General features: G+C 33.0%; 1 protein-coding gene across 1 annotated transcript in view; it reads right to left on the bottom strand.

Moving 5' to 3' along the window:
• The window catches only part of LOC110116145, a 36,071-nt gene extending 18,702 nt beyond the window's left edge, over positions 1-17,369 (bottom strand). Inside the window, exons 1-9 of the mRNA XM_020849618.2 lie at positions 17,257-17,369; positions 16,781-16,925; positions 16,290-16,357; positions 16,151-16,204; positions 15,945-16,028; positions 15,788-15,873; positions 10,637-10,717; positions 10,163-10,293; positions 5,137-5,178 (exon numbers count right to left, since the gene is read on the bottom strand). Of these exons, the coding sequence (XP_020705277.1) occupies positions 5,137-5,178; positions 10,163-10,293; positions 10,637-10,717; positions 15,788-15,873; positions 15,945-16,028; positions 16,151-16,204; positions 16,290-16,357; positions 16,781-16,925; positions 17,257-17,363 (798 nt within the window). The 5' untranslated portion in view covers positions 17,364-17,369. The remainder of the gene's footprint in view (positions 1-5,136; positions 5,179-10,162; positions 10,294-10,636; positions 10,718-15,787; positions 15,874-15,944; positions 16,029-16,150; positions 16,205-16,289; positions 16,358-16,780; positions 16,926-17,256) is intronic.
• Positions 17,370-25,161: the final 7,792 nt, after the last annotated feature.

Raw genomic sequence — 25,161 nt, 5'->3', positions numbered from 1 at the left:
ATACTTGGTTGGACCGCGAGGAGTTGCAGCAGATTGACCCAGATGCATTAGAGATCTACGAGAGCACCAGAGACACATACTCAACGGAGTCGAGCTTTCTCCCACCCTGGGAGAATGACGGGGACATCAGATCATGGAAGGTTTATTAGAGACGTGGCCGTCGATCTACTGCCACTATTGAGTCATTGTATTTTTTATTTGTTTTTTGTATTTTCTTATTTATGATGTCATATTGTATTTGCTTTATTTAGTTTCCCGTTGTACCCTTTTATTAAGGGATGTCGTACGTAAGCCCTAGGGGCATTGTTGTCCTTTATATTTGAGTCATTGTAAGAGGCTATTGATAGCCCCCTTGTTCTTCTTTGCAAGTTAATGAATGATTGATTAAAATATTTTCTTCCCCTAGCATGAGTTCTTGAGAGAGCTTGAGCAATCGGAGAGAGATCCCTTGGAGAGGGAGAATTGCGCATCACCCACCAACTTAAACGAGTAGGGTTCGTGGCTCTATTACATATCTCTTCCTTTCCCTTCCACCACCACCGGCCAACATCATACCCACGGTTTCTCCCTTCCCCCAAGCCCTTCCCCTTCTCTCCACCAAGCTCCACATAATTCTCACCTAGCCGCCGGCCCCATGCCCGAAGCCCCTTCAATCCGCGGCCCTAGATCCCCTCCCCCATTTCTTTCCCTTGCCTAATTTGGATTGGCATAATTTGAACATATTTTGGAATTCAAGTTCAAACAATTTGAAATTTAAAATCTTTCCTAAATTACCAAATCTATTTTAGGAAAGTTCCTAAATTAAATCTATTTGAATTTCAAATTCAAATCGGATTTAATTAAATACTTTCCTAATTTCCCAAACCTAAATTAACCAAGCATTAAACACTTGATTGAAGCCCTCCCCCATTAATGCTGCCAGCCCCCTCTTTGGGATTGGGATAGGAAATCTTTCCTAAAACCCAATTCTTTACTTTGGAAATAATTTCAAATCCCCTATTCCCTCCTTGGCCGAAATCTCATAACCCCCACACCTCATTATCTTCTTTCCTAAAGCAAGAATTGAGATTTGGAAACAAATCCCCCCCCCACTAATTCCCTCTCATGCCGCCACCCCTACCTCTCTCTATCTCCCCTTAATTAATTTTACGCATGAGGATTAATTAGAGGATTGATTGGCACTTCTTCCTCCACAAAATCTGAACCTAATTTCTCCTAAGCCTCCATCCCTTAGACAGTCATACCTTGTCACCCCCCACTTCAAGTTGAAGAGAAACTTCTTTCTCTTCAACGGAGTTCAAGTTTATTAGCAATCATTGGAAGAAATCATCATCTAGCATTCATGAATGGTCAATCCCGACACTAACTACGGACTTGCCTACGACGAATACGGCTTCGTGCATATTCTCCATTCAACCTTCTTCGACGTCAACCCGAGGATCGACCATACGGTTGAGGACTACATAGAACGCATCTTGGACACCTTGGTTGAAGCTATTAAAGAACAACTTGAGATCGTCAAGTGAAGGATTGCAACCGATCCTTAACAAAGGTTTTCTAATTTTCTTTTTTTTTGTATTTCTTAAGTCTAATCCTCTCTTGTGATTTGATTGTATTCATGAAGGTAGCATTTGCCCGATTCTGCTAAGCTTAGTAAATGTAGGAATTTGAGTGCATTCATTTGATTTCTAATCTTATTGTTAGACTAGGGATTCTCGTTGAAAGCTACTACTTTGCATGATATCATTTTTCCTATGATATTTTGATGATTCAAATCCCTTGATATGTAACTTAGCCTAAACGAAAATGACCGATCTTATGTTTTGATTCATCGTTTTATTTGCTAATAGTTCTCTTTGTTATTTCTCCAATCAATAAGTTGTACAAGATCTTAATAAAACCCTTGCAAGCATTGTAGTCCTACATCATCATATCACACCTATAATGAGGGTAGAAGACAAGCCCAACCAAGAGTTGCTTCGCAATATATTTAAGAATGCCAAGAAAAACAAATTAAGGCAATCAATGAAAAAAGAAAAAAAAAATCTTTTAAACAAACATCCTTTCAAAAAGTTGAAGCTAGAAGAAGGTGAGGCAAACAAGGTGATGGAGAATCCTGATGTAGCCCTGACTCAAGCAATTTGTGTAAATAATCTCACCAATATCTACGCAAGTGAATCAATAACCAAGTTAAAGATTTCTCAAAATAAGTCAATAATTAAGCCAACGATTTTTTTTAATAAATCAATAAGTAAATCAATGATTCTAAAAAAATAAATAATGACTATTTAGCATGATTTAGTGACTCTTTATAAAGAATGACCAAGTAAATAAGTTAATGATTGCTTTTAACCATTTGTAAAAGACGTAATCACCTTATAAAAGTATTGAATGAAATCTATTCTCTTATATGTTGCTTGTTTTTCCATCTTTGAATATTTTGTATTAACAAGCTATTGTGTAGAGCATATCCTCAAGGCTATTGAGTTGAACATTTGCAACAAATAATTGAATGCATGAATGTGCATAGATTAAAAAAAAAAAATTATATGATACTTCTCTCAAGTCTTATTTGGCCTTCTCTTTTATATATACATCATTAAACAAGTCATCGACTAAATAATAAATGTCGAATTTTAGGGCTAGACTTTGTATTTAAGAGATATAAAAAAGGTTTTGGGTCTAATGTGTGACTAAAGCATTTCTAATAATTGACCAACAACTAAATAATAAATGTCGAATTTGCTAAATGCTAAATTTGGTGAGTATTACTGAACGCCAAAATACAAATTTATTGAGCATTGTCAAGCAATGAATACCAACGTGCACTGCTGATAATGGCATATTGAGTTCCCCAAGCATTGCCGAATAATGATACCAAATTCCATTAGCATTTGAATAATCACCAAATTTGAAAATCCAAAGTGCGTTTGATCCATCGCTTAATTTTCTTTTGGGTAAACCATTTGAACTAATTTATTATATTTTAGCTAAAAGAGAATGAAAGGAAAACAATTAGAATAAGTATTGTACATAAAACAAAAAACCTAGATAAATGAACAATATATAAAGTCTTAAAGACCTGAAAGGAATCCTTTAGCTTATTTATTGAACCATTTCATGCTGAAGAGTCATTACTCATTTTTTGTTAAAAAAATTTTAATTTACTAATTGAATCATTTTGGGAAATTGTTGACTCGATTATCAACTTATTTTGAAAAATCTCTAACTCGATTGCTAGCTCATTCGCATGAACATAAGTGAGATCACCTATAAAGTCACTTGAGTAGCGGCTATATCAAGATTCTCCATCACCTTACTAGCCCACCTTCTTCCAATATCATCTTTTTGATAGATGATTTGTTTAAGAAAAAAATTCTTTTTCATTAATTCCTTAATTAATCTTTTATTCATTTTCTTAATGATGTTGCAAAGCAACTCTTAGATGGGCTTGTCTTTGACCCTCATTGTAGAGATGTCATCCAATATGAACATATAATAAGGTAAGTTGTAAAGAAAGAAAACAATGAAGAATAGAAGTTTTCAAATGCTATCTCTAGACGCATATTCACAAGCTTTTGCCAAGGTTGACACATACATTCAATCATATTAGCATCACAACTCATCAGGATAGTAAATTTACTAAAATTCTTATACTATCATTAAGATAATATATTTCTAATTTTTTTCTTATTCTTTTTGTAAGCTGCTTTTCAAATATACAAGAGAATCAGGGGTTAGAGGGAAAGTCCAAGAACACACTTGATTATCTCGGGTTCTCTACTTTCAAACAAAATAGAAATCATAGAACTCTCCTATCCTCTTCTCCCCCTCTCTCTATTTCTCTGTTTTTCGAAGTCAATCTTGCAAATAAGGTTTGAGTGTTGCCCAAAGACCAAATTGGATTTAACAAAGGCCATGTTGTAAGAACCACTGTAGAAGCTACAAAATTTAGCTATTATCATAAATATTTTAAAATTTCCACAAAACATGTTAGTCATTTAAAAAAAATTATGACCAACCCAATATCTTTTGCTACAATAGTCACAAAAACTATCAGCCATACTATACCTATTTACATTATTGAAAAAATGTGATTAAAAAAAGCAATTTACAGCACTTTCACTCACATTTCTTTAATAAATGTGGCAATAATGAGATCTTTAGTCAAAGTACTTAAAAAATGTGGCTATAACTCAAAATTCTTGTAGTGAACTCATTTCATTATTAGCCTTAATGCCTAAAGTGTAGTGAGTAATATATGACAAAAATACAACACAGGGAGGGATAGGAAACAAGTGAGTAAAATGAACTCAGACTAACAACTAATCATTAAATATGTAAATGCATCTGATTTCGTATGATACAAATCAAAATGCGACCCTTACATATTTTGGCCTTTAAAAAATTTGAAAAAAAACATAATAATTAGCCGGGTGTGAAAAGTTCTCAGCATGTGCATCATCCAAAGAAGTCGATGAAAAAAGATTTTAGACCTATACGCATTATAGAACTCAGTCTGCAATAGATACATGAACCGAGTTAGAGAATCCTCCTTATTTAAATAATGACCATCCAGGCTAATTATCTCCAAGACCTTCACAGCTTAAAATCACACAGATTGGAACCTCAGGAAGAGGGATACAGGTTTTACGTGTAAGATGTGCTTAGGAATTTTTAAGTTAATTATTACAATATCCTTTCTTTTTATGGTAAATGGGTGGAAAAGATAAGGTATTTAACATTTTTCCAGCCATATGATATTCAACTAAATCTCAAAACCAGTAAATCATAATTACCAGACTAAACTACTAGTTACAACCAGTGCATGTGATTATCAGAACTAGAAAAGTAGAAAAACATTACACTTGGATGCTTCCAATTGAAGCTAGGTACTAATTAGAGAAGTATCACTTGCACTGTTCCCTACATATTCTACTTTGAAAGATATAAGAAACAATACCAATTTTAATTGGAAAAAAGAGCATGGAATTGCCTGAAAATCCAATTGTCCATCAGAAATATGGCAACATTGGTATGGTTAAAAAAAAATAAAAAAGCAGCAGAATGATATGCCAAGAAAAATCAACAGAAATGTGTTTTTATGATTTAAAAATGCAAGGAAGAAGACCTCACCCTTCTTTGTACTACAACATGCTGATAGAATGATGCGATTAACTGCAAGAAACAAAGTTTGCATTATTTAAGAAGCTCCACAAAATTAAAATGTTCCAAAGCAAAATACAAGACTACACAATCATTTTATCATGAAGATCATAACAAAGGATGAGGAAAGACTGAGAATTTTCATTTAAAACTACTGAGAATTCTTCGGCCTCCTCAAATGTTGTGCAGGAAGTGATGGCAAACTCAAAGTTTACAAGATGTGTTCATCAATCATTTTGAATTTTCAAATTTACATTTTGAGTGGTAAAAAAAAAAGTTAAGAGTATATACTTGCATTTCAAAAAAGTGTGGCAATGATAAACGGCACTTCCGTTGGATGTGGTTGGTCGGGTTTTCCTATGCTAAGGTGTAAATTTGTGCTAATTCCAAAAGTGGCTGTGATTGGCTTCTTATGTTTTCCAGTTTATTTAATGGTCCCCTTCCTGGAGCTTCCGCTTGTGGCTCCTTGCAGCTATTTTTAATGTTGCTATTTCCAATTTCTGACTGCTGTTCCGACAACTATTCTAGGAGGTTATTCCACAAGTCTTCATATTTATATAGACTCTTGGTAAATGGCTATTCCATGAGGCATATAAATGTGTGTTCTAACGCACATAAAAAACAAAAAAATTTACTTTCTAACGTGCAAACTATTCTTTTTTGTTCGGGTATTTTAGTCCTTAATCAAGTGTAGAATTTAAAAAATATTCGGGAGAGGTGATCTCCTTGCTCAAATATGAGGCTTGTTGTCAGTTATTTCTCTCTCCAATAATTTCCCTCTATATCATTTTCTCTCTCCTCGTTTTGACATTATTGGTTGAAAGTGATTTTTGTAAAATCTGCTACAATAGAAATGTTTCTAGGAACAAAATTCAAAACACATGTGACTTTCATCATCGAGAATAGTATATATTTAATGACGTGAGACCAACAAATCAATCACTCTTGGAAGGGATCCTTGAGAACACAAATTAGGAGTTCCAACTGTTCAACCGATCCTCTTATGACCTTAAGATTACAATCCATGTACCTCTTCCTCTTCTAGCCACTAATCTCTCTTGTGGACATTTTCTTTTTATGCAAATAACTTTGATTTTTTTTCTATTATAGACTTTTGGAGAAGTTTATATATACATCAATGCTTTATACAAAATTAAGCAATAAAATTCAATATAATATTTCTACTTTTCTACATGGTATTAGGGAGTGAGATAAGAGTTTTCTTCTTTCAACATTTTTTCTCTTACTTTCTTGTCGAGATTCGTATTTTCCTTCATTATATTTGATTTCTTTGACTTTCATTCTAAGGAGTCAATCATTATGAATAGTGAAATTCATATTGATTTAAGGGAGAACTCCAAAGGGTATAAGCCTTATATCATTTAAACAAGAAAAAACTATCTGAAGTAATCCCAAATTGTGTAGACTTTTCTAAAAGAAAAAGAAAATAATTAGCACCTTATACATCCTCCTCCATAGTTGAAGAACCCAAAATTTGTAGTTTGGGATAAAGCAATTTCCATTATTATAGCATGGTTGCATAATATCATGTTGCCTAAATCAATGGACCATAGATGTTCCTCTCTATCGCAAAGGAAGTTTGGGACGCTGCCAAGCAAACATAATCAAAAGTGGGGTAATATCCTGTTATTGAGTACTTTAATGGAATGAAGATTTATTGGATTGAACTTGATTATTATCAAGACCTTAAGATGATATTATGCGGCATTCTCAAAGACTCAACAATGACTTCATTCAAATTCATGTCTAAATCTTAAGCAGAAAAACTTTACCATTACTAAATGACATTTTTTTCTTTTATACGAGTCGAAGAAGGAAGAAGAACAATAATGCTACATGTTATAATCTCTGAAACATCTTCCATAACAACCACCAAGCCCCAAGGTAAGGAACTTACGGCTGCAAACTTTTTCTCTAAAGAAAGACAAAAGCCTTCTCCAAATGCATACCATAGTGCAATTACTATCAGAAAAAAAGAACACAAAAGAAAAATGTTGAAAATTCCACAAAAAAACCCTAATCTTATTGTGGATACAAAGAAAGTTACCTAAAGAGGGTATGTCTGCCTTGTGGGAATCATAAGGGCTCGATCAAAAATAAATTTAAAAACTCAAGAACTTTCTCAACTTTCTAGAAAAATCATGTAAATCATGCTCCCAAATTCAAAAAAATATGACTTATAACTTTTATATTTTCAATGCCATAAATAATTCCCCTAACACATAAATCCTAGATTCAAGAGTCACTAACCACAAGAACAATCTTGCAAGCATTTGCAAGCTTGTAAACACTGCCCTAGCAATAAAAAAATAAAAGTGGTGGATTGTGTTCAAAAAACTATTGTAGCTGAAAATGCTTCAATATTCTCCACATTTACCCTCAACAATGTCCTGCATGCTCCTTATATTACAACAAATCTTCTGTCAATTCATAAAATCACTAAAAAACACAACTGCCAGGTAAACCTTTTTACTAATCATTGTGCATCGCATTTCAGAACACCACTACTAGGAAAATGATTGGGCAAGCTAGAGAGAATGATGCTCTATTTCTTTTCGAAGATAAAAATTACTTGTCATATTCCTTCATTTTTACCCTCAATATAGTAGTCATTTGCAAATAATATTATAGGCTGGGACACCACTCTTTCAAAACCCTACAATTTATATTTTTTCTTTTTTTTAATATGAATATTGAAATTTTTCATTCTAAGATTTATGAAATTGCCAAACACCATTATGTTATTTTTCTTAAAAGTGATTTTAGATCATCTACTTCTTTTCTAATTGTTCACTCCAACATTTAGAGGCCTTACAAAATCTCCAACATTTCTGGAGCTATAGGATTTATCACTTTTATTGATGATTACACTTTGTGACATAGGTATATCTTATCAAATAAAAATATGATGTTAGTATTATTCTCTTTAATTTTGTTGTTATGATAAAAAATAATTCCATGCTAACATTAAAGAATTTTGTGATGATAATGCTCGTAATTATTCTAATCATATATTCTCATTTTTTTCTAAAAGAATGTATAATTCATCAATCCTCCTATCCTAAGACTCTCCAACAAAATAAAATGGCAAAAAAATCATCAAAATTCTTCTCTTCCAAAATAATATGCCAAAAAGATACTAGAAAGTAGTCCTAACTGATAAATATCTAATCAATAAAGAATACCCTTAGAGTGATTGGCTTCAAAGTCATCTAAACAATTTAGCTAAATTCTTCCCCACAAATAACTTCCTCTCAAAATTCCTCCAAAAATCTTTGCATGCATTGCCTATGTCCACATCCACAAACAATACAAAGTTAAAATTGATCCTGGAGCTCTCAAATATGTTTTTTATTGGATATTTCTCCACTAAAAAAGAATATAAATGTTATCATCCTACTACCAAAAAAATCTTAATTTAAAAGATGCTACATTGGACAAAAAACAAAGTTTTTTTTTTTTTCAATTAAACTTATCTTTATGGAGAGAACCCTCAACTAAAAGATGAGTTTGATGAAACCTCTGACATCTTGACATTCCTATATCACAAATTCTAAAAAATTCAGATACTATAACCTTTCAAGTCTAGATAAAAAGGAATAAAGTCAATCGAAATCTCCAGCAAGCTCAAGACTTAGAATCATTATCGAGTAATAATGATCAATCCATCTGATACAGCGGTTCCTTTGGAACCGCCTCAGCCAGCCCATCATGGGCCGGCTCTTGTATACCAAAGGAGGCAATTTCTCCTCCTTTCTTGCCCAAATTAAATTACCGCCTAAGGGTGGGGTCCACGGGATTTGAATTTATTTGAAAATTATTTTTAGGAAAGATTTGAGGAGGTGGAAAAGTCTTTAAATAGGAGAAGTAAGGGGTAGGGAAGGGCATGCAAGTATTGTTTTCTTCTTGGAGTTTCTTGGGTGTTTTGGGCTCTAGATACTTGGGAGGGTTTTGGACTAATAAAAGGAAATAAAATTGTAGTTTCCAAATAATTTTTTTTCTATAAAATATAGAGCAGATGAAAACCTAAAACAGTATAAAACGAGATTAGCAGCCAAAGCAATTAGTTGATCCTACGTAACTAACTACCAAGAAATTTTTGCTCATATTGTGAAAATGAATAAAATACGCATCTTAGTTTCTTGCAACTAATTGTGGATGATCCATGCATTAATATGAAAAGAATGTTTTCTTACATGGAGATGTTGAAAAAGAAGTATAGATGTATCTACCACTTAGATTTTATAGATTTTGCACAAAGAACAAAGCATGCAAATTTAAAAGACTGTGTAAACCTTAAACAATCTCCGAGAGCATAATTTGGTAAATTCACAAAAGCTATGAATAAAACTGAATATAAATAAAGCCAAAGAGTCATAACCTCTTTATAAAATACATCCTTGATGGTAAAATATTAATTGTTATCATATATATATTAACGATATAATTATCACAAGCGATGACAATAGAGAAAAGAGTCACTTAGAAAATAGATTGTTTTAGAACAAGAAATTGTACAAACACAAATACTTATTGAGAATATAAGCCGCTAAATTAGAATAAAGAATATTCCTCTCAACAAAAATATATCTTGAATCTAATGAAAGAAATAAAAATAATTGATTACAAACTTCATAAACCCCAATTAAATCAGGTCAAGTATTAGACATAGATGAAGACGAAAAAAAAAATAGACGGGAAAATATTAAAGATTAGTTGAAAAAATGATCTATCTATCTTACAAACCCAAAGAATTTCATCAATTAATTAATTCACAAACTCAAAGAGTCTCATCTTCAAGCTACTCACAAAACCTTCGCATGTCATAAATCAAATCCTGGTAAAAAAATTATCTATAAAAAGTGCGATACTTAACAAATTAAAAGGCATATTAATGTAGACTACACAAAATAACCAATTGAAATGACTATCCTTGGAATAAAGTTTTCTGACTAAATAACTATGAAAAAAAAACCTGTGATTGTTTAACAAGCTCAAGGGAGAAATTAAATGATGGACTCAAAGGACTGCCTAAGCCCAATCCATATCCGATTGCACAACTCCAGCTCTTCAAATCCTTGAAATTCATAGGACGTCTACTTCCATCTGCCAAAGAATTAAACCCATAAGAAACACAGATGATGGTATGAATGATCAATTTTTCCAAGCTTCCACTTGATAATTTTTCATCATAAATATTCAGCAGCTTTAGAAATCATCAGATTAGGCTTGGTGCTCATAGTAGACCGGCCACTTTATAAAATATTAGATTAGGCTTGTTGTCTCATAGTAGACCTAACCGTCATGATTAATGTTTCTCATGCAGCTTAAATAAATGGCATGTTTTTGCCCAAGTATATGAACAAAAAATAAGCAATATATTTCACTTTAAGCTGTTGGATTCAAATGTGCAAGTGTTCAACTAAAATGATCGAGTTATTACACTTACTTGGGGGATCATACTTCACACCCAGGCTTAACCTCCCTGTTCTTCCAACCACCCAAGCAGAGATTGGAGTCTCCCTGGATACTAACCAGATACAAGAGACAAAAGTATGCAATTAGTAACCACGGACGAACAAGAAACCAAAACAATTTACATCTACAAATATAACTACAAGAGCGCACTCAAAACAGCTTAAAGACTACAATCAAAAAAGGGTAAGAGCGATAATGATGCTACGGTAGGACTGTCTCAAAAACAAAATGACGAGGATACAAACACTCAAGTCAAATACAGCAATCACCTGTGCTTTCATAGATCAAGAAATGAGTGATATATTGTCATTATAGAGAGCAAGTCTTCATAGCCTAAGCTTCTATTTTGCAAGGACTCCAAAAAGATCTTTTGACAAAATGTTAAACACTCATAAATCCCACTACAACGTACTAATTTCCAACGAAGGAAATTGAATTAAGGGCGCCTATGAGTGCAAATGGTAGTGTGAATCTGAAAATTTGTGTTCTTTGAGAATGCAATTCATTTTTTTTTTTCTTAGCCTTTTTTTTCTAGTTCATTTCAAGTGTAAAAGCATGCCTATGATAACTATACGTTTTGACTCAGCCCATTGAATTCTGATGTAGGCAATGGGGGGCTCAAAACAAGTTGGAATTTATTTTTGGTTCTTGCCCCCTTTTTTTTATTCTTAGCCTTTTTTTCTAGTTCATTTCAAGTGTAAAAGCATGCCTATGATAACTATACGTTTTGACTCAGCCCATTGAATTCTGATGTAGGCAATGGGGGGCTCAAAACAAGTTGGAATTTATTTTTGGTTCTTGCCCCCCTTGGCTGCCTTTTCCTTTCCCCTTCCCTGTGTTTTCTTCCTGGTGTTGTTTTCCCGTGGCTAGTTCTCCCTTGCTTGGTGATGTTCCGTCTCCTGTGCTGCCCCTTCGGTTTCCTCCAGGTGCTGGTCCCATGACTGCTTCACCTCCCTTTGCTGGGTGTTGATTCTGATCCCCTGTGTGCCTTTTCGGTTTCTTCCCTGGTTGCGTTCCCGTGGCTACTTTTACCCAGTTTTCTGTGCTGCCTTTTCAGCTGTTGTTCTGGAATTAATTATGACCTTTTTATAGCTGTTTGGGTGTTGTTTCTGGACTAAACTTTTGGTCTTCTAGTTCCCATAATTTAATGGGTTAATTAGTGTTTTTGGTGGCCGTTTGGTTGCCCTTTTCTCCTATATATAGGAGATGTTTTGTATAGAAAAAAAGAGTGTTATGATGTGATTTTTGGACATGAAAACCTGGGGGTTTTTGGAAAAGCTTGAGAGCTTTTTCCACTTCTTCTTCTTCTACTTCTTGGGAAGGCTTGCGAGCTTATCCTATCTACGTCTTGGACTTCTAATCTCTTTCTTCTCGCCGCAAGTGACCACCCCACCTGTATCCTTCTTCTCAACGAATGCAAGCTCTTTTAGGTGTCTTTATTTTGTCGTTTGTAAGCGTCAAAGTTTGTAAGTCCTCTAATATTATAAAAGTGAAGTTATTTTTGTTTTAAATGTTATATAGTTTTTGAAAATTTTGTGTCATTTCTATTTCCTAGGAAGATATAGTTTTTGCTTGCAAAAATTTGGAGCTTTTCCAAAAAATTAGGGGGAATGAACCTAATTAAAGATAATTTATGAGCTGAATTAAGTAGAAGAAAAGCATTTATGAGCTGATAAAGAAAACTCACAAAATTAAAAATCCAAAATGTTTTGACCCCCCTTGCCTACATCAAATTCACAGTCACAACATCTGAAGTTAGAGTTATTTTTATGATAAGAGTTGTTGTATGAATGCACCTTGTTTTCTACGACTAGTTTCCCCTCGCTACTACCAAATGATGTCTCTTGCTTCCTATCCCCACTACTACTCGATGCTCCTGGTGTTATCCATTTCCCACTATGGCTTCAAAAATTCACACTCCGGCCTCTCTGCAACACTTTTGTTGACAGAGATAGTTTTAACAAATTAAATTTCGAGATAAATTTTCATAAGATAGATTGAGTTTTTAGATAAGATACTACCAAGAGATTTTGTCATCACTTTGCAATGACTTTATGATCTGATGTTTGATTTTCTATAGGCGCAAGCCCTAATGGTTAGTTACACATCCCGATAACTATGGAGTCAAGACTTGACCCAACCCGAAACTTGACCAGAAAAATTTCGGGTTTGGGTCAACCAGTTTGTCAAGTGGGTCGGGTTTGGGTTCAACAAGCCGATCAATTTCAAAAATCGGGTCGAGTTCGAGTTGACCTAGAAACCCGAAAGTGACTCGAAAATCAGCACTTTTGAGATTTAGGTTTTAAGTAAACGCCTTATCAGTTTTCGTTTGGCCATCCAGGCATCCATTTTCTTCTCTCGTTCAATCATTATGTCAACTTTGTTCGAGTTCTTTATCTTGCTCTTCTCAACTTCGTCTTTTTCCCTCTTTGCCCTTAGCCTCTTGCTCTCTCGTTAGTTCTACAGTAGTTGTCAGTATATATAGGCAACATCTCAAGGGAAGTTTACGAGCCCAAAGATTACATTTGTTTGTTTCTCTAATCTCTTTGTCTACTTAGGGTTTTCTACTATTTTCTTGTTGATGGATTTGGAGGTTACTGGGAGGTTTGGGATTCATATTTCATAACAACTTCCAGTTTTCGCGGACATTCTTTAACAATCAAAGAGTTTTTGAAATTAGGGTTTTCTATATATTTTTTAATTATTTTCAATTTTTCACGGTTTAGGGTTTGGTTCATATTACATGTATTACTTTATAAGTTGTTGTTGGAAACTTCTCTTCGGGTCTAGTTTAGATTTTATGGTGAAATGGTAAATATGTGGTTGTGCTGATTGCTGCATTGTTATTGTATTGTTGTTGTCATGAATTCATGCTTATGTAGTTCTGTCATATTCTTATTTAAATTCTGTGTAGTTCTATTAGTTTTGTGCTGATTTTCTATAGTTCTATAGTTTTGTGGTATGCTCCTGTAAGTTTGTAGTTCTATAATTCTTCAATGCATAATTTAGTGCTTTAGTGCAATTTGGCGTTTATGAGTGCCTTGGTTCACTAGTTTAGTGTATAATGCTGGCAAAGTTTTGGACTTTTGGTTAAATGCTATACAATTTTTGGTTATTAAATTGTGTATTACTCTTTGTAATTAATAAGTAATAATTATCTTTGTTGCGGGCTAGAATATTCGCAGTGGTAGAGTGAGTAAATTTTTCGTCTTAGCAATGCATAAATATCCAACACACAAATAGAAAGAGAGAAGTAAAATACCCAATCTTTTTATGTGGAAAGCCCAAAGAGGGAAAAATCACGGGGCCTCGCCAAGATGAAAAGATTCCACTAAATTTGAGTGAATTACAAATGTTGACCCGTCTCTTGACTTAGGAGCAGTCAAATTACAGTAGTTTACAGTGTTAGGCAAAGGTCTGGCGACAGTCAAGCGGAAGTCTGATAGCATCCGAGCAAAAGTTCAGTTGATGGGGAATAATCCGACAAAGGTCGGGCGGAAATCCGACAACGCTCAGCTGCTAGGTGGACGTCAGGAGGTGGTCGGCGGTGATTCGATGAAAGTCAAGCTGAAGTCCGAAGGCGATCGGCGGCGGGTTGGAACTCCGGCGACAATCGACGGCCAGGTAGTGGTCCGACGATGGTCGGGCTGAAGTTCAGCGACAGTCGACGGTCGGCTGTCGGTGGCCGGGCAGTGGTCCGACAGTGGTCGGGCTGAAGTCGCTCCGCTGCCAGGCAGTGGGCCGATAGTGGTCGAGCTGAAGTCCGGCGGCGGTCAGTGGTCGGGCGATGGTCCGACGGCGATTTTTGTCTAGAACACGGCTCTGATTCCAATTTGATGCGTCTTCGTATCAAAAACATCAACAAACTCCAAGAGATTCAACAAAAAATAGATTATTATTGATAAAAATTTAAATACGAACAAAACAAGATACAATGGTCCTCTTTCGAGAGAAGGACCTTCTCTCCCAAATCCTATACGCCGTTAGGATCCCTCACAAAAAGAAAACTACAGCACTCTCAAATCAAATTATGCATAAATCAAAATAAACCCTAAACTCAACCGTAAATAAGCTTCTCCTATTTCTCTCCTAAATTAGCCCTCCCCCTTTCCTAATATATTTCACTCTCTAATTTGAATTTCAATTAGGAAACCCTTCCTAATTAATCCCTTACTAAATTCCTCTTCTCACATATGTAATCTTAGGTTTAATGGGCCCCACAAGGAGGACCAAATTCCTTGCCCTATCCATCCCTGCTAGTCCCACCTACCCTCTCCCGTATCAGAATAGTCCAGCATCTCATGTAAAATCATAAGTGGAGTTGCTTCTATGATAATGATGGCCCCTACCTATTAACATGAGATATTTAACCGGATGGTGACACAAAAAAAATACATGTGATCCAACTAAGGTTAGTGGTCTTCCACCATCCAACAAGTTGTATCAAAGCTCCCAGTGCAATTTTTGGCTCGATGATCATTAAGGTCTTTCACAATGGCATAGCAAGGTCCAAGAGTGGGCGAGTTCCATTTGTGTACCTCTATTTAAGTGTGTTAGTGGTTCGTGACTTTCAATTGTGCATAGACACTCATTTCAGGAGTAATAACTGTTTGAAGAACTCATATAGACTAATGAGATGCACAAGAGAGTGGTTATAGTCGCACATTTAATGTGAAATAATGAGTTAAAGTCAGTGAACCAGACAACCCCTAGGACTCCAAAGTCAATTCATAATTTACAATCTTGACTTAAGTTACTAAGTTTTTCAACCATGTATAACATTACAACCTTTACAAAGAGAAAACATATTCACCTTTCAGCACTTAAAATAAAAAACATTGATTTCTCTACATAAAATTTGTGCAAATAGCTTGAAAAAAAATATACTTCAATATCATACAATTATTTCATAGGAGAAAATTAAGTCATTAAATCATAGCTCAACACACTTGACATAAGTTAATTAAATGTACACTAAAATATGTAGGTTAAAAATCTTTTGCTCCCCTGCCAAACAATTATTTCTAAAGGGTTATATCATTATAAATGAAAAGAATTATATGTATATAAGGGTACAGCATACAAGGCCATGATATCAAACTAAATTGTGAAAGACACACACCAGGAAACGGCATGAACATAGCACCAAAAGAAAGTTTTTCAGATCCATATCTCAAGCCCATGACACCATAATCTTCCGGCTGTAACCTGTACATGCAGTCAAAGAACAAATGGGAATGAATTCATGAGGTAACTTCCAATTGGCAAAAGAATCATACCTGTTCGCTGATAGCATTGGAAATATACCAAAAGCCCCAAATCCAAATTTTGGATAGTATGCACATGACCTCAAGCGTAAAATGCTAACCAAAACATGGGAAGATTGACAAAGAATTAGCTCACCAAGTTTTACAAGAAAAAAATTTGATAAACATATTAAAATAAATAGTGAATGCAACATATCTCATAAGAATCAGATTCTTACGGATCATTGGTAGATATGAAAATATCCATGAAAGTGTGCGGGTCATCTAAATCCCTAAAAATTATAACATATGAAAAAACAAATTCAGATATTAACTCATAAAAACTTGAATACTAGCAGAGATAGTAATCAATATAACCTTTGCCAGCGAAATAAGGCATTCCCCACAACATTCTCACCAGTTTTCCGATCTAAGGAACCAGATACCTAAACATATTAAGGCTTGCAACCTGGAACTTGAAAGAGATTAAGTTCTGGCACACATCATTTAACAACAAAGAAAATCAAATATTGATCAAAAAATAAGCACTGAGAATTGGAAGTCGAAATTATTGAAAATAATGGGGATTTACATAAATACCACTTTATTTCATGTTATTTATATATCTAGCATCAAAAACTTTAATATTCCATTCTATCACTCATACATCAAATATAGGTGTAAGGAATATTAAAGTTTATAAGGTGGAATGGCTGTATGAATGAAATATAAGAGTGTCATATTTGATATTAAAATTGTATATTGGTAGTAGGAATGAAACAGTAATGTTTTAAAAGTTAGATATGTAAATAGAATGAAATAAAGTTGTCTTAAAAAAATTAGGGGAGGAAAATTGAAACTAAGGATACCGTCGCAACCAAATCCACATGAGGATCTTCCAATGGCTTCAGCATAATCATAGTGTTCAACTGCCTTGTCTTTTCAAAATAGTCCTCAAACAGGCATCGCAGTGCGAGCTTCCCAAATAGCAAGTCATAAGCTGGAACCAGCATCCTGTTCCATCATATAACAATTTCTACCACCTCATTTCCACATGACAATAGCAAAACTTCCACAGACATGTTCCTAGCAATTTAATAGTACAAATCTACTAAAAAAAAGTATAAAAAATCGTTTGCAACAGAAATCCAAGCAAAGCACAATGGCAATGACAGAAAAATTACAGCATTGTAAATAATCCTCGTTAGTTCCTTGTTCACGAAAAACAAGAGCAGAAGGGAGGGTATTGCGAAACAGCTCAGGTTTTTCATAGGAACAGGTCCAGAGCAACGACAAAGATTTTGTGTTTGCGATTGTTCATAGGAGACAGAGTAAGCATCCAGACCTTGTGCGGGCAGTGAGAGGGGGAAAATCGAAGATGGGTGGCACCAAAACCATCGGCGGCGGAGGTTCCTTGTTCCAGAAGCCGAAGCCGGCGAGATGATTCCCCATCTCTGTCTGTCTGTCTGTCTCTCTCTCTCTCAGTAAAGAGGTTTGATTTCGATCTACAGTGAGCGAGACGAGTAAGGGCCCAGTCGCAGCCTGCTAAATTTTGGTTTATAGACCGGGAATGTGTTTTTTTTTTTTTTTTTTTTTTGGATTGGTTTTTTTTTTTTTTTTTTTTTTTTTTTTTTTGAAGCCCAAAAGGTGCTCCTAGTGCACAGCCCATAAAGAAATAATGGCAGGCAGCATGAACAAATGAAAATAATAATAATAAATATTATAAAAATTCATCATTCCTTCTAACTTCAAAAGGAGGAGAAATTAGTCTGGATGGGAATAATCATTCGGATTGTGATTGTACACACAATGTACAAACAGTATTTACAAAAATTTGAAACAAACTATGTACAAAATTTAAAGCACACTATGTATGAATATGTACACTCACAGTTCGAACGGTTCTTCCCGTTCGTAATCCGCACGGAATAATTTCTTGAAAATGTGAGATTATAAAGTCTAAATTATTTGCATAGTCTTAGGTGATAAAAGTGAAAAATGATAAAGGAACAATAAGGTGTGATAGTCATGAAAGTCAATTGATAATAAATCAGTTGATTGTGGATATCAGTGTCGATTGACAAATGATGATGATGATTAGATGATTGTAGACATCGATATCCATTGATAAAGGCTGGATGGGATCAAGTATGCAAACACAGGCAATCATCAGTGGTAACGAACTTTAAGTGAATATGACGTTCATTAGCAATGATCATTGATGTTGATCGGTGGCTAGAGTTTAAGGATTTTTCAAATTCTAGAACTCACTCCACTCAATATCCACCTCAAAGTATGAAATGAATGTATATTTAGAAATTTTAGATTTCGACATTTTTATTATATTTGTCAAAATCCCTAACTCTCAATTCGAACATCGCTTGATTATCCCCTTAAATTTGATAATTTTCAAGCATTTAAGTGTTAATAACTTTAGAATAAGTTGATTTTTTTGGGATCGTTAGATTCTTTCGATTGAGATGCATATTCTAATTATAGGTTTGTTGAAATGGAGGTCAAATGGTTGAGCAAAAATTCTTGCTTAATTAGCTGAATTTTATGGTAACATATCAATGACTAAGACCTTTTATGATCCAATCAATATTTAAATCAAAATATGACCACCATTCAATAAAACTATGCTTTTTGTTATTTGTAATGAAAGTGAGGTGTATTAGTAAATATATGATGGAGAGTTGAAATTTTATCTTTAATACTATGAAACTATTGAACTATTGTTCTTATTACTCCATTATATTTTATAATTAATATATAAATTTCAATATCCAAGTCATACTACTTGAAATTACTATATTCAGTGTGAAAAATAATGAAATTAAGAGAATCAATATCTCATCCATTGGTTAGGGTCATAAGAAGATATTTGATGGTCAAACTAGTACTTAGGTGAGTGGGAAGAATCCAATCAACATGTTAACATCCTTGATCAACCTAATATCATTTAGTTCAATTATTTAACAATCTTTATCATATTATAAATTATAATATGAAAGTAAACTGAAGGTTGCAATTTTATAGGAAAAATCAATCTTGCTTTGGTATCTATAAAGATGATTAAGAAAAGTTGATACCTGATAAATATAATATGATAGCATTGCCTTGTTAGCATCTGAAAATGACCACTCATTAATGTACCATATGGGTATTCATGTTTGGTTGACTGAAGCAACATGTCACTTTCAAGAAGGATGTGGAGAATGTAAATGATTGTTTCAATCCTTCTTCTAATTAAATAATAAAATCATGAAAAGTAATCGTCTACAATATAGTTTTAATCTAAGGATTGTCACATATATTAAGATATTTAATCATATGGTGACAATTACTTCAAACTTGTTTAGACAAATCAATTTGTATCGAGCTAAAAAGACTTGGATTGCTTTAGGAAGTTGGATCGACATAGCTTTTTATATCATAATCATCCTCGGATGCAACACTTTTTCTTTAATAATTGAAAGATAATTCTCTAGTGATGCAAAACAACATAAAAATCAATATCAGAATATGTAAGAAATAATCTTGTGGCTATAAGAAGCAATAAATGGACACCATTGCAACCCCCTTCGACGAACGAGCAACAATTTGAGAAAATTAAGACAAACTCATTAAAATTGAATTTCTCAATAAGGTAATATATGGGGGATTCATATCTCAATATAGCTTTATTAAGCCCAACTGGTCCTCAACTATAAACAAGGAGAATTATGGTATTTGAATATAGCTTAGACTTACAGTGTTATATATAACATATATTAAGCAAAGGTAGTGTCATTATGATGTTCGCATGAACTACAATAAATGTAAGGAGATTTTTAGCATGTATAAATGACATATAAAGCTAAAATATTGTAAATGTTAGACTTAAGTAGTGACCAAAAGGCCTCTTTATACATTAGTAAGGGAGGTCATAGGAGTAAACTTTAATCATTTTTATTCACAGTTAAAATAACTTGAGGGCACATATTCTTATCATGGCGTTAGATATTGTTAATTAACAATAGGGATCATAAATCTTCTGACAATCTATGAGACATGAACTATTAATCCAACAACTAATCTTGAAATAATAAATATGGCATGATGTACAATGTATGGTGGCTGGACTCTAGAGTTAAGGGTTAAGGAGAATAATTTTATTTAGTGTGAGATGATTTAAGGAAACCTAATGAAAATGATTTGGGGCTTAGAAGATTTTGAAAGATAAAGATCTAAGGGTGTATGAGACTTACCAAGGGCTTGTGGGGTTTAGGCTAGCTTTTAAATGGTTGGTTTGTATGGAGCTTAAGGTAAAGTTTTATGAAAAGATATAATAAGTGTAAGTATTCTATGAATAGCCTATGATGCTAGGAAAAAGGCAAGATTTGTTATGGGCTATGATATAAAAAAATTGGTGTGATAAGATAAAAGAAAGACAAATGGCTAGATTGTGATAGCTTTTGGTTAAATTGCTAAATTTGGAAGAGTATAACAAAAAATGATACTATAGAATTTTCAAAAAATGATTAGTCATGAATGTTTTAACTTAGGTTTCATTTAAGATGACTTTCTAAAAAGCTATTTTAAGAAGTAATAAAAAATCGTTGCAAATGAAGCCTTAGACTTTGATGAAATAGCAAAATGAGATAGTATTAATGACATGATATAATTGACTTCATTTGTATTGAACTTTTTAGTCGTATTACAACACGACTAATATTAAATAATTTCAAATAAAATCTTAACACAATTTACCTATTATTTGCTTTGATCAAAGATATGATAATTGGATAGTTGCACTTGTCATGCATCATAAAAACTTAAGTTAGACTGGCCTTATCCAAACTACTTTGATTCTAGCCAGATGGGATCCAACAAATCAAATGAAAATTGACACATGTGAAAAATTCATGTTCATACTAGCGTAAGCTATTAAACCACATTTCAATTATGAGATGTGGTGGAACTGAGAAGGGTTCCCCGTGCTCATTCAACTTTCTTATTATTTTACTTTTTAGATTTTAATCACAGTTTTATTTGATTTCTCGGTGCTTAAAAAAAAAATAAACCAAAAAAACTTTTTTTATCTTCCAAAAAAATTATTTTTCTCATAATAGTTTTATAATTACACTAATAAAAAAAATTATAGTCATCCAAAATAGATCATTGATATCAAAATTATTTGTACCTAATTAAAAAATTGGAATTTTTACTTAGAACTCATGAAATAGCTTAAGTTTATGAGCGACTTTCTCAAAATTTCAGTAATGTGAAGTGTCCTAATAGGGGCAAATTATTACATTCGGTCGTCGGACACGGAAATATGTCCGGGTATTAATAAAATATTATTTTAAATTAAGCGCGTCAAAAGCGCAATCAAAGCATACCTAAAGCGCAGTCCAAAGTGCGGCTGATGTGGCATGTTTTTATTGGATGTCCAAACCTATTATGCGCGTACGCATGGCGTCTAATTTATGATTGTTTTGGTAGGAAAGAATTACATAGCACAATTCTTATAAATAAACGCAAGAATAAAGTTTCAAAAATAATAATTAATCCGGCGGGAATGGAGGCGCCGGCCCCACAAGGCCGTGATCAACGGCGACGATGCTTTCTAGCGGTAATCATCCGTGAATGATTGCATGACTTTAGAGAGCTTTCGCTTTTGATTGAGCTTTTTTCTTTTGATTAGAAAGTGACTAAACAGCAATGATTTATTCTAAACATAAATCTGTCATTAAAATTAAATCAGAATAAATTTAATAATTTTTAAATTCATTCTAATATAATTTATATTAAATATTTTTATATGAATTTTATTTTAAGTTAATTTGGCCAGTTATATGGGTTTTATTTGGGACAATTTCACCTACAATTTCTATTTGATTAATATTTTTTCACTAATTCTAATAAATTCAAGTTTTATACTAGAAAACTGTTTTTACATCAGCTTTCAAAAAAGCTATTTTTCCATAATAATTTCACAATCACCTTTATAAAAGGCTGAACCCGTCCCAAACAAACCTTTAGTTAAGTTAGATAAGATTTTTTAATATATTTACTAGTTAAATTAAATAGCACCAATAATAATTCCAAATTTCTATGTAAAATTTTGCTAGAAAATTTGGAAAAACATATGCCAAAATATTGTATGAAAATTTAAGATATTATGCCCAATTAAAATTTTTTATTTTTTTCATAAAACATTAAAAAACAAAATTAAGACATTCTTAAATATTTTTAAGATAAAACAATAAATTCTTAAAATTTTTTTATCAAATATAAAGTCTGATAATTTTAGTATGATCTTGATGGAAATATATCATTAAAATGATGGTTCAATTTTTTAAATAAAATTATTTCGTAATATCTTGCTACAAATTATATCAAAATAGAGTTATCAATTATTAAATTCATTTTAATACTATTACAATTTATATCATTTATTTATAATAATAATCTCAAAATAAATTTAATAAATTTTAAATCAATTTTAGGTCAATTTATATTGCATTGATAACTTCCAAATATGGTGTTCAAAATAGACGTATTTGTACGTCCGGACATCCACTTAAAATGTGACACGTGGAGTGCGCTTTGATTATACTTTTTTGTGTGATTTTCTTGCGTTTTATCTGCGCTTTCACTGCTCTTTTTTACTGCGCTTTGACTGTGCTTGGCTTAAAGTTCTGCAGACGCATTAAATATATAAAGTAAAAAATAAATCCAAATGAATATCTACGTTTCCACTCCAAGTATCTCTACGTCTGGACTCCGCACCTAATAGTTTATCCTTTAAATTTTGGTAGATAATGATGTAATGATTGAGTGCTTTATTCAATCACATGCAAAAAAGTACAAAATAAAAAATAAAAATTGAGTGATGAACTTATAATATTATTAAAATACAAATTATTATTTACCATTTCATAATAGAGAGCGAGAGAGAGAGAGAGAGAGAGAGAGAGAGAGAGAGAGAGAGAGAGAGAGAGAGAGAGAGAGAGCATTGACCAAATTGTGCTTTTGTATTATTTCATATATTTTATAATTTTATCACTAATGAAGTTATTATTTTATTGCGATTTGCGTTTGGTAAGATGTCTCTCCATCTATGAGAATCTGATGCTCAACTTAGGGCCTATTTGAGGTATATTTTTCATTAATTTATTTGTAAAAGTATTCTCATTGGTATAGTTTTAGGTAGGATGAGCATTCGAATCAGGTTCATCATAATTTTTAAAATATTTTTTAATCAATACGCTGCACATTCGAGCTCTCTCATATATAGTTATATTTAATGATTATTTTTCATTATTTTATTTTATTTTTATAATGAGAAGTTCCTTTGTATAATCAAATTTATTAAAATGTGATAACTACAATTGTCGCGGGCTAGAATATACGCGGCGGTAGAGTTTGTAATTTTACATTCAAACATTATTCGAAATATAAAATTTATCGTCTTAGCATTGTACGAAAATCCGGCACACAATCAACAATATATCAGTTATCTAATTTTTTCAAAAAAGAAAAAAAAATGTAGGGCATATTTAAGGCTGAATTTTCAGAACACAGTCAGAGTTCTGTTTAGTTTCTACTTTCTTGCTATTATTTGAGATTTTTAGGAAGGAAGCTATTTTTTATAACTAAATATATTATAATATGGTACCCCTAAGTAGAGGTGTAAGTGAGTCAAGCCGACTCGTGGCTGGGCTCGGGCTTGACTCGATGAATGACTTGTGAGCTGAGCTCAGTGAGTTAACGAGCTAAGCTTGAGCGATCCTCGATTTGACTTCTTACCTCACTGACTGACTCGTTTAGAAAATAATAATATAAAATGCATTTAAAATATAATAGCATTTAGGATTTTAAGTACAAAATTATTAAAATATTTAAAAATTATATTTCATTTTCTTTTTAAGTAATTTTATATTATTTTTTACTATTTATCATTTTTTAGCAAATGTATTATAATAATTGCTCAAATCATAATCATTTTATCTCTTTCATAATAAATGAGTCGGCTCATGAATGGACTTAAACTCATATAATAAAGCTTGAGCTCGAGCTTAAACTTTATTAATTAATCAGCTCAAGCTCAAGTCAAGGGTGACTCGAGCTTGAGTTGACTAGACTCATTCACTATGTTACCTCTAAAAAAATTATTGTCCAAACTTTTTTAAGGAATATATTTATAATATCCATAGTAATTAAAAAAGATTATTTCTCACAACAATTTTATAATTATACCAAGCCATTTGCATAAAAAAATATCCCCTAAAGCATTAGTTCTTAAAAAAAAAACCATAAAAGTTCAATTTATGTATAAATTTGAATGAGACTAATTATCATTTTTATTCTTAAAATTAAACCTTTCTTTTTAAGGTACACTTACACTCTTATGTAGGGGTGTCAAAACCGGGTTTTAGGTCGGGTTCAACTCAAACTCGAAACTGACACGGATTTAAACGGGTCGATCCTAACCCAACCCAATTATGTAAACAAATCAAAAATCCGGACCCGACCCAAACGGGTCAACCTGAACCCGACTGGTCAACCTGAACCCAACCCGTTTTTTCAAACGGGTCAAATCCGAGAACACGAATCCGACCCATTTCAAAATTGGGTTGGGTCCAATCCGAAATTTTTGATTGGAATTAGAGTTAGATTCTTGTGTCATGTCTTACTCTTATGAAAAAGTATATTTGCATATGCATTGGCCTTTACTGCCCCCACAACATGAAAGGTATATTTGCAAATCCATTCACTTTAACTGTCCCCACACCATGAAAAATTCCCGTTTGGTATCAAAAGGTGATAATTGAAGATAGCTGGCAAAAGCGGCATGTGCTTTGCTTTGGCTTCGCTCACTTTTTAGTTTTTTTTTTTAGTGAAAGGTCCCTTCTGAAATTCAATAAATGTAGGGAAAAGGTAAAATCAATAAGGGCAATTTAGTTGGAAGTAAAGTTGAAGTAAAATATTTTAAATGTAAAAATTTAAAATATTAATGTTTAATTAAATGAAAAAAGAATTCAAAAGTAAAATAAAATCAATGTAGTATAAGTTTAAGTGTTGTAGAGATGAGGATGCTAGGTGGATAAGTAACTTTATTCTTAGAGATATAATACGAAATGAGTATATACGTGAAAAGGTTGGAGTAGTTCCAGTGGAAGATAAGATTATAGATAGTCATCTTAGATGACTTGGTCATATAAAATGGTGGCATTTTGATGACCCAGTTAGGAAGTAGGTG

Source organism: Dendrobium catenatum, unplaced genomic scaffold (assembly GCF_001605985.2).
Source record: "Dendrobium catenatum unplaced genomic scaffold, ASM160598v2 original_scaffold_235663, whole genome shotgun sequence".
NCBI lineage: Eukaryota > Viridiplantae > Streptophyta > Magnoliopsida > Asparagales > Orchidaceae > Dendrobium > Dendrobium catenatum.
The sequence above is the reverse complement of the archived record's forward strand: the minus strand, read 5'-3'. Positions and strand labels throughout refer to the sequence as shown.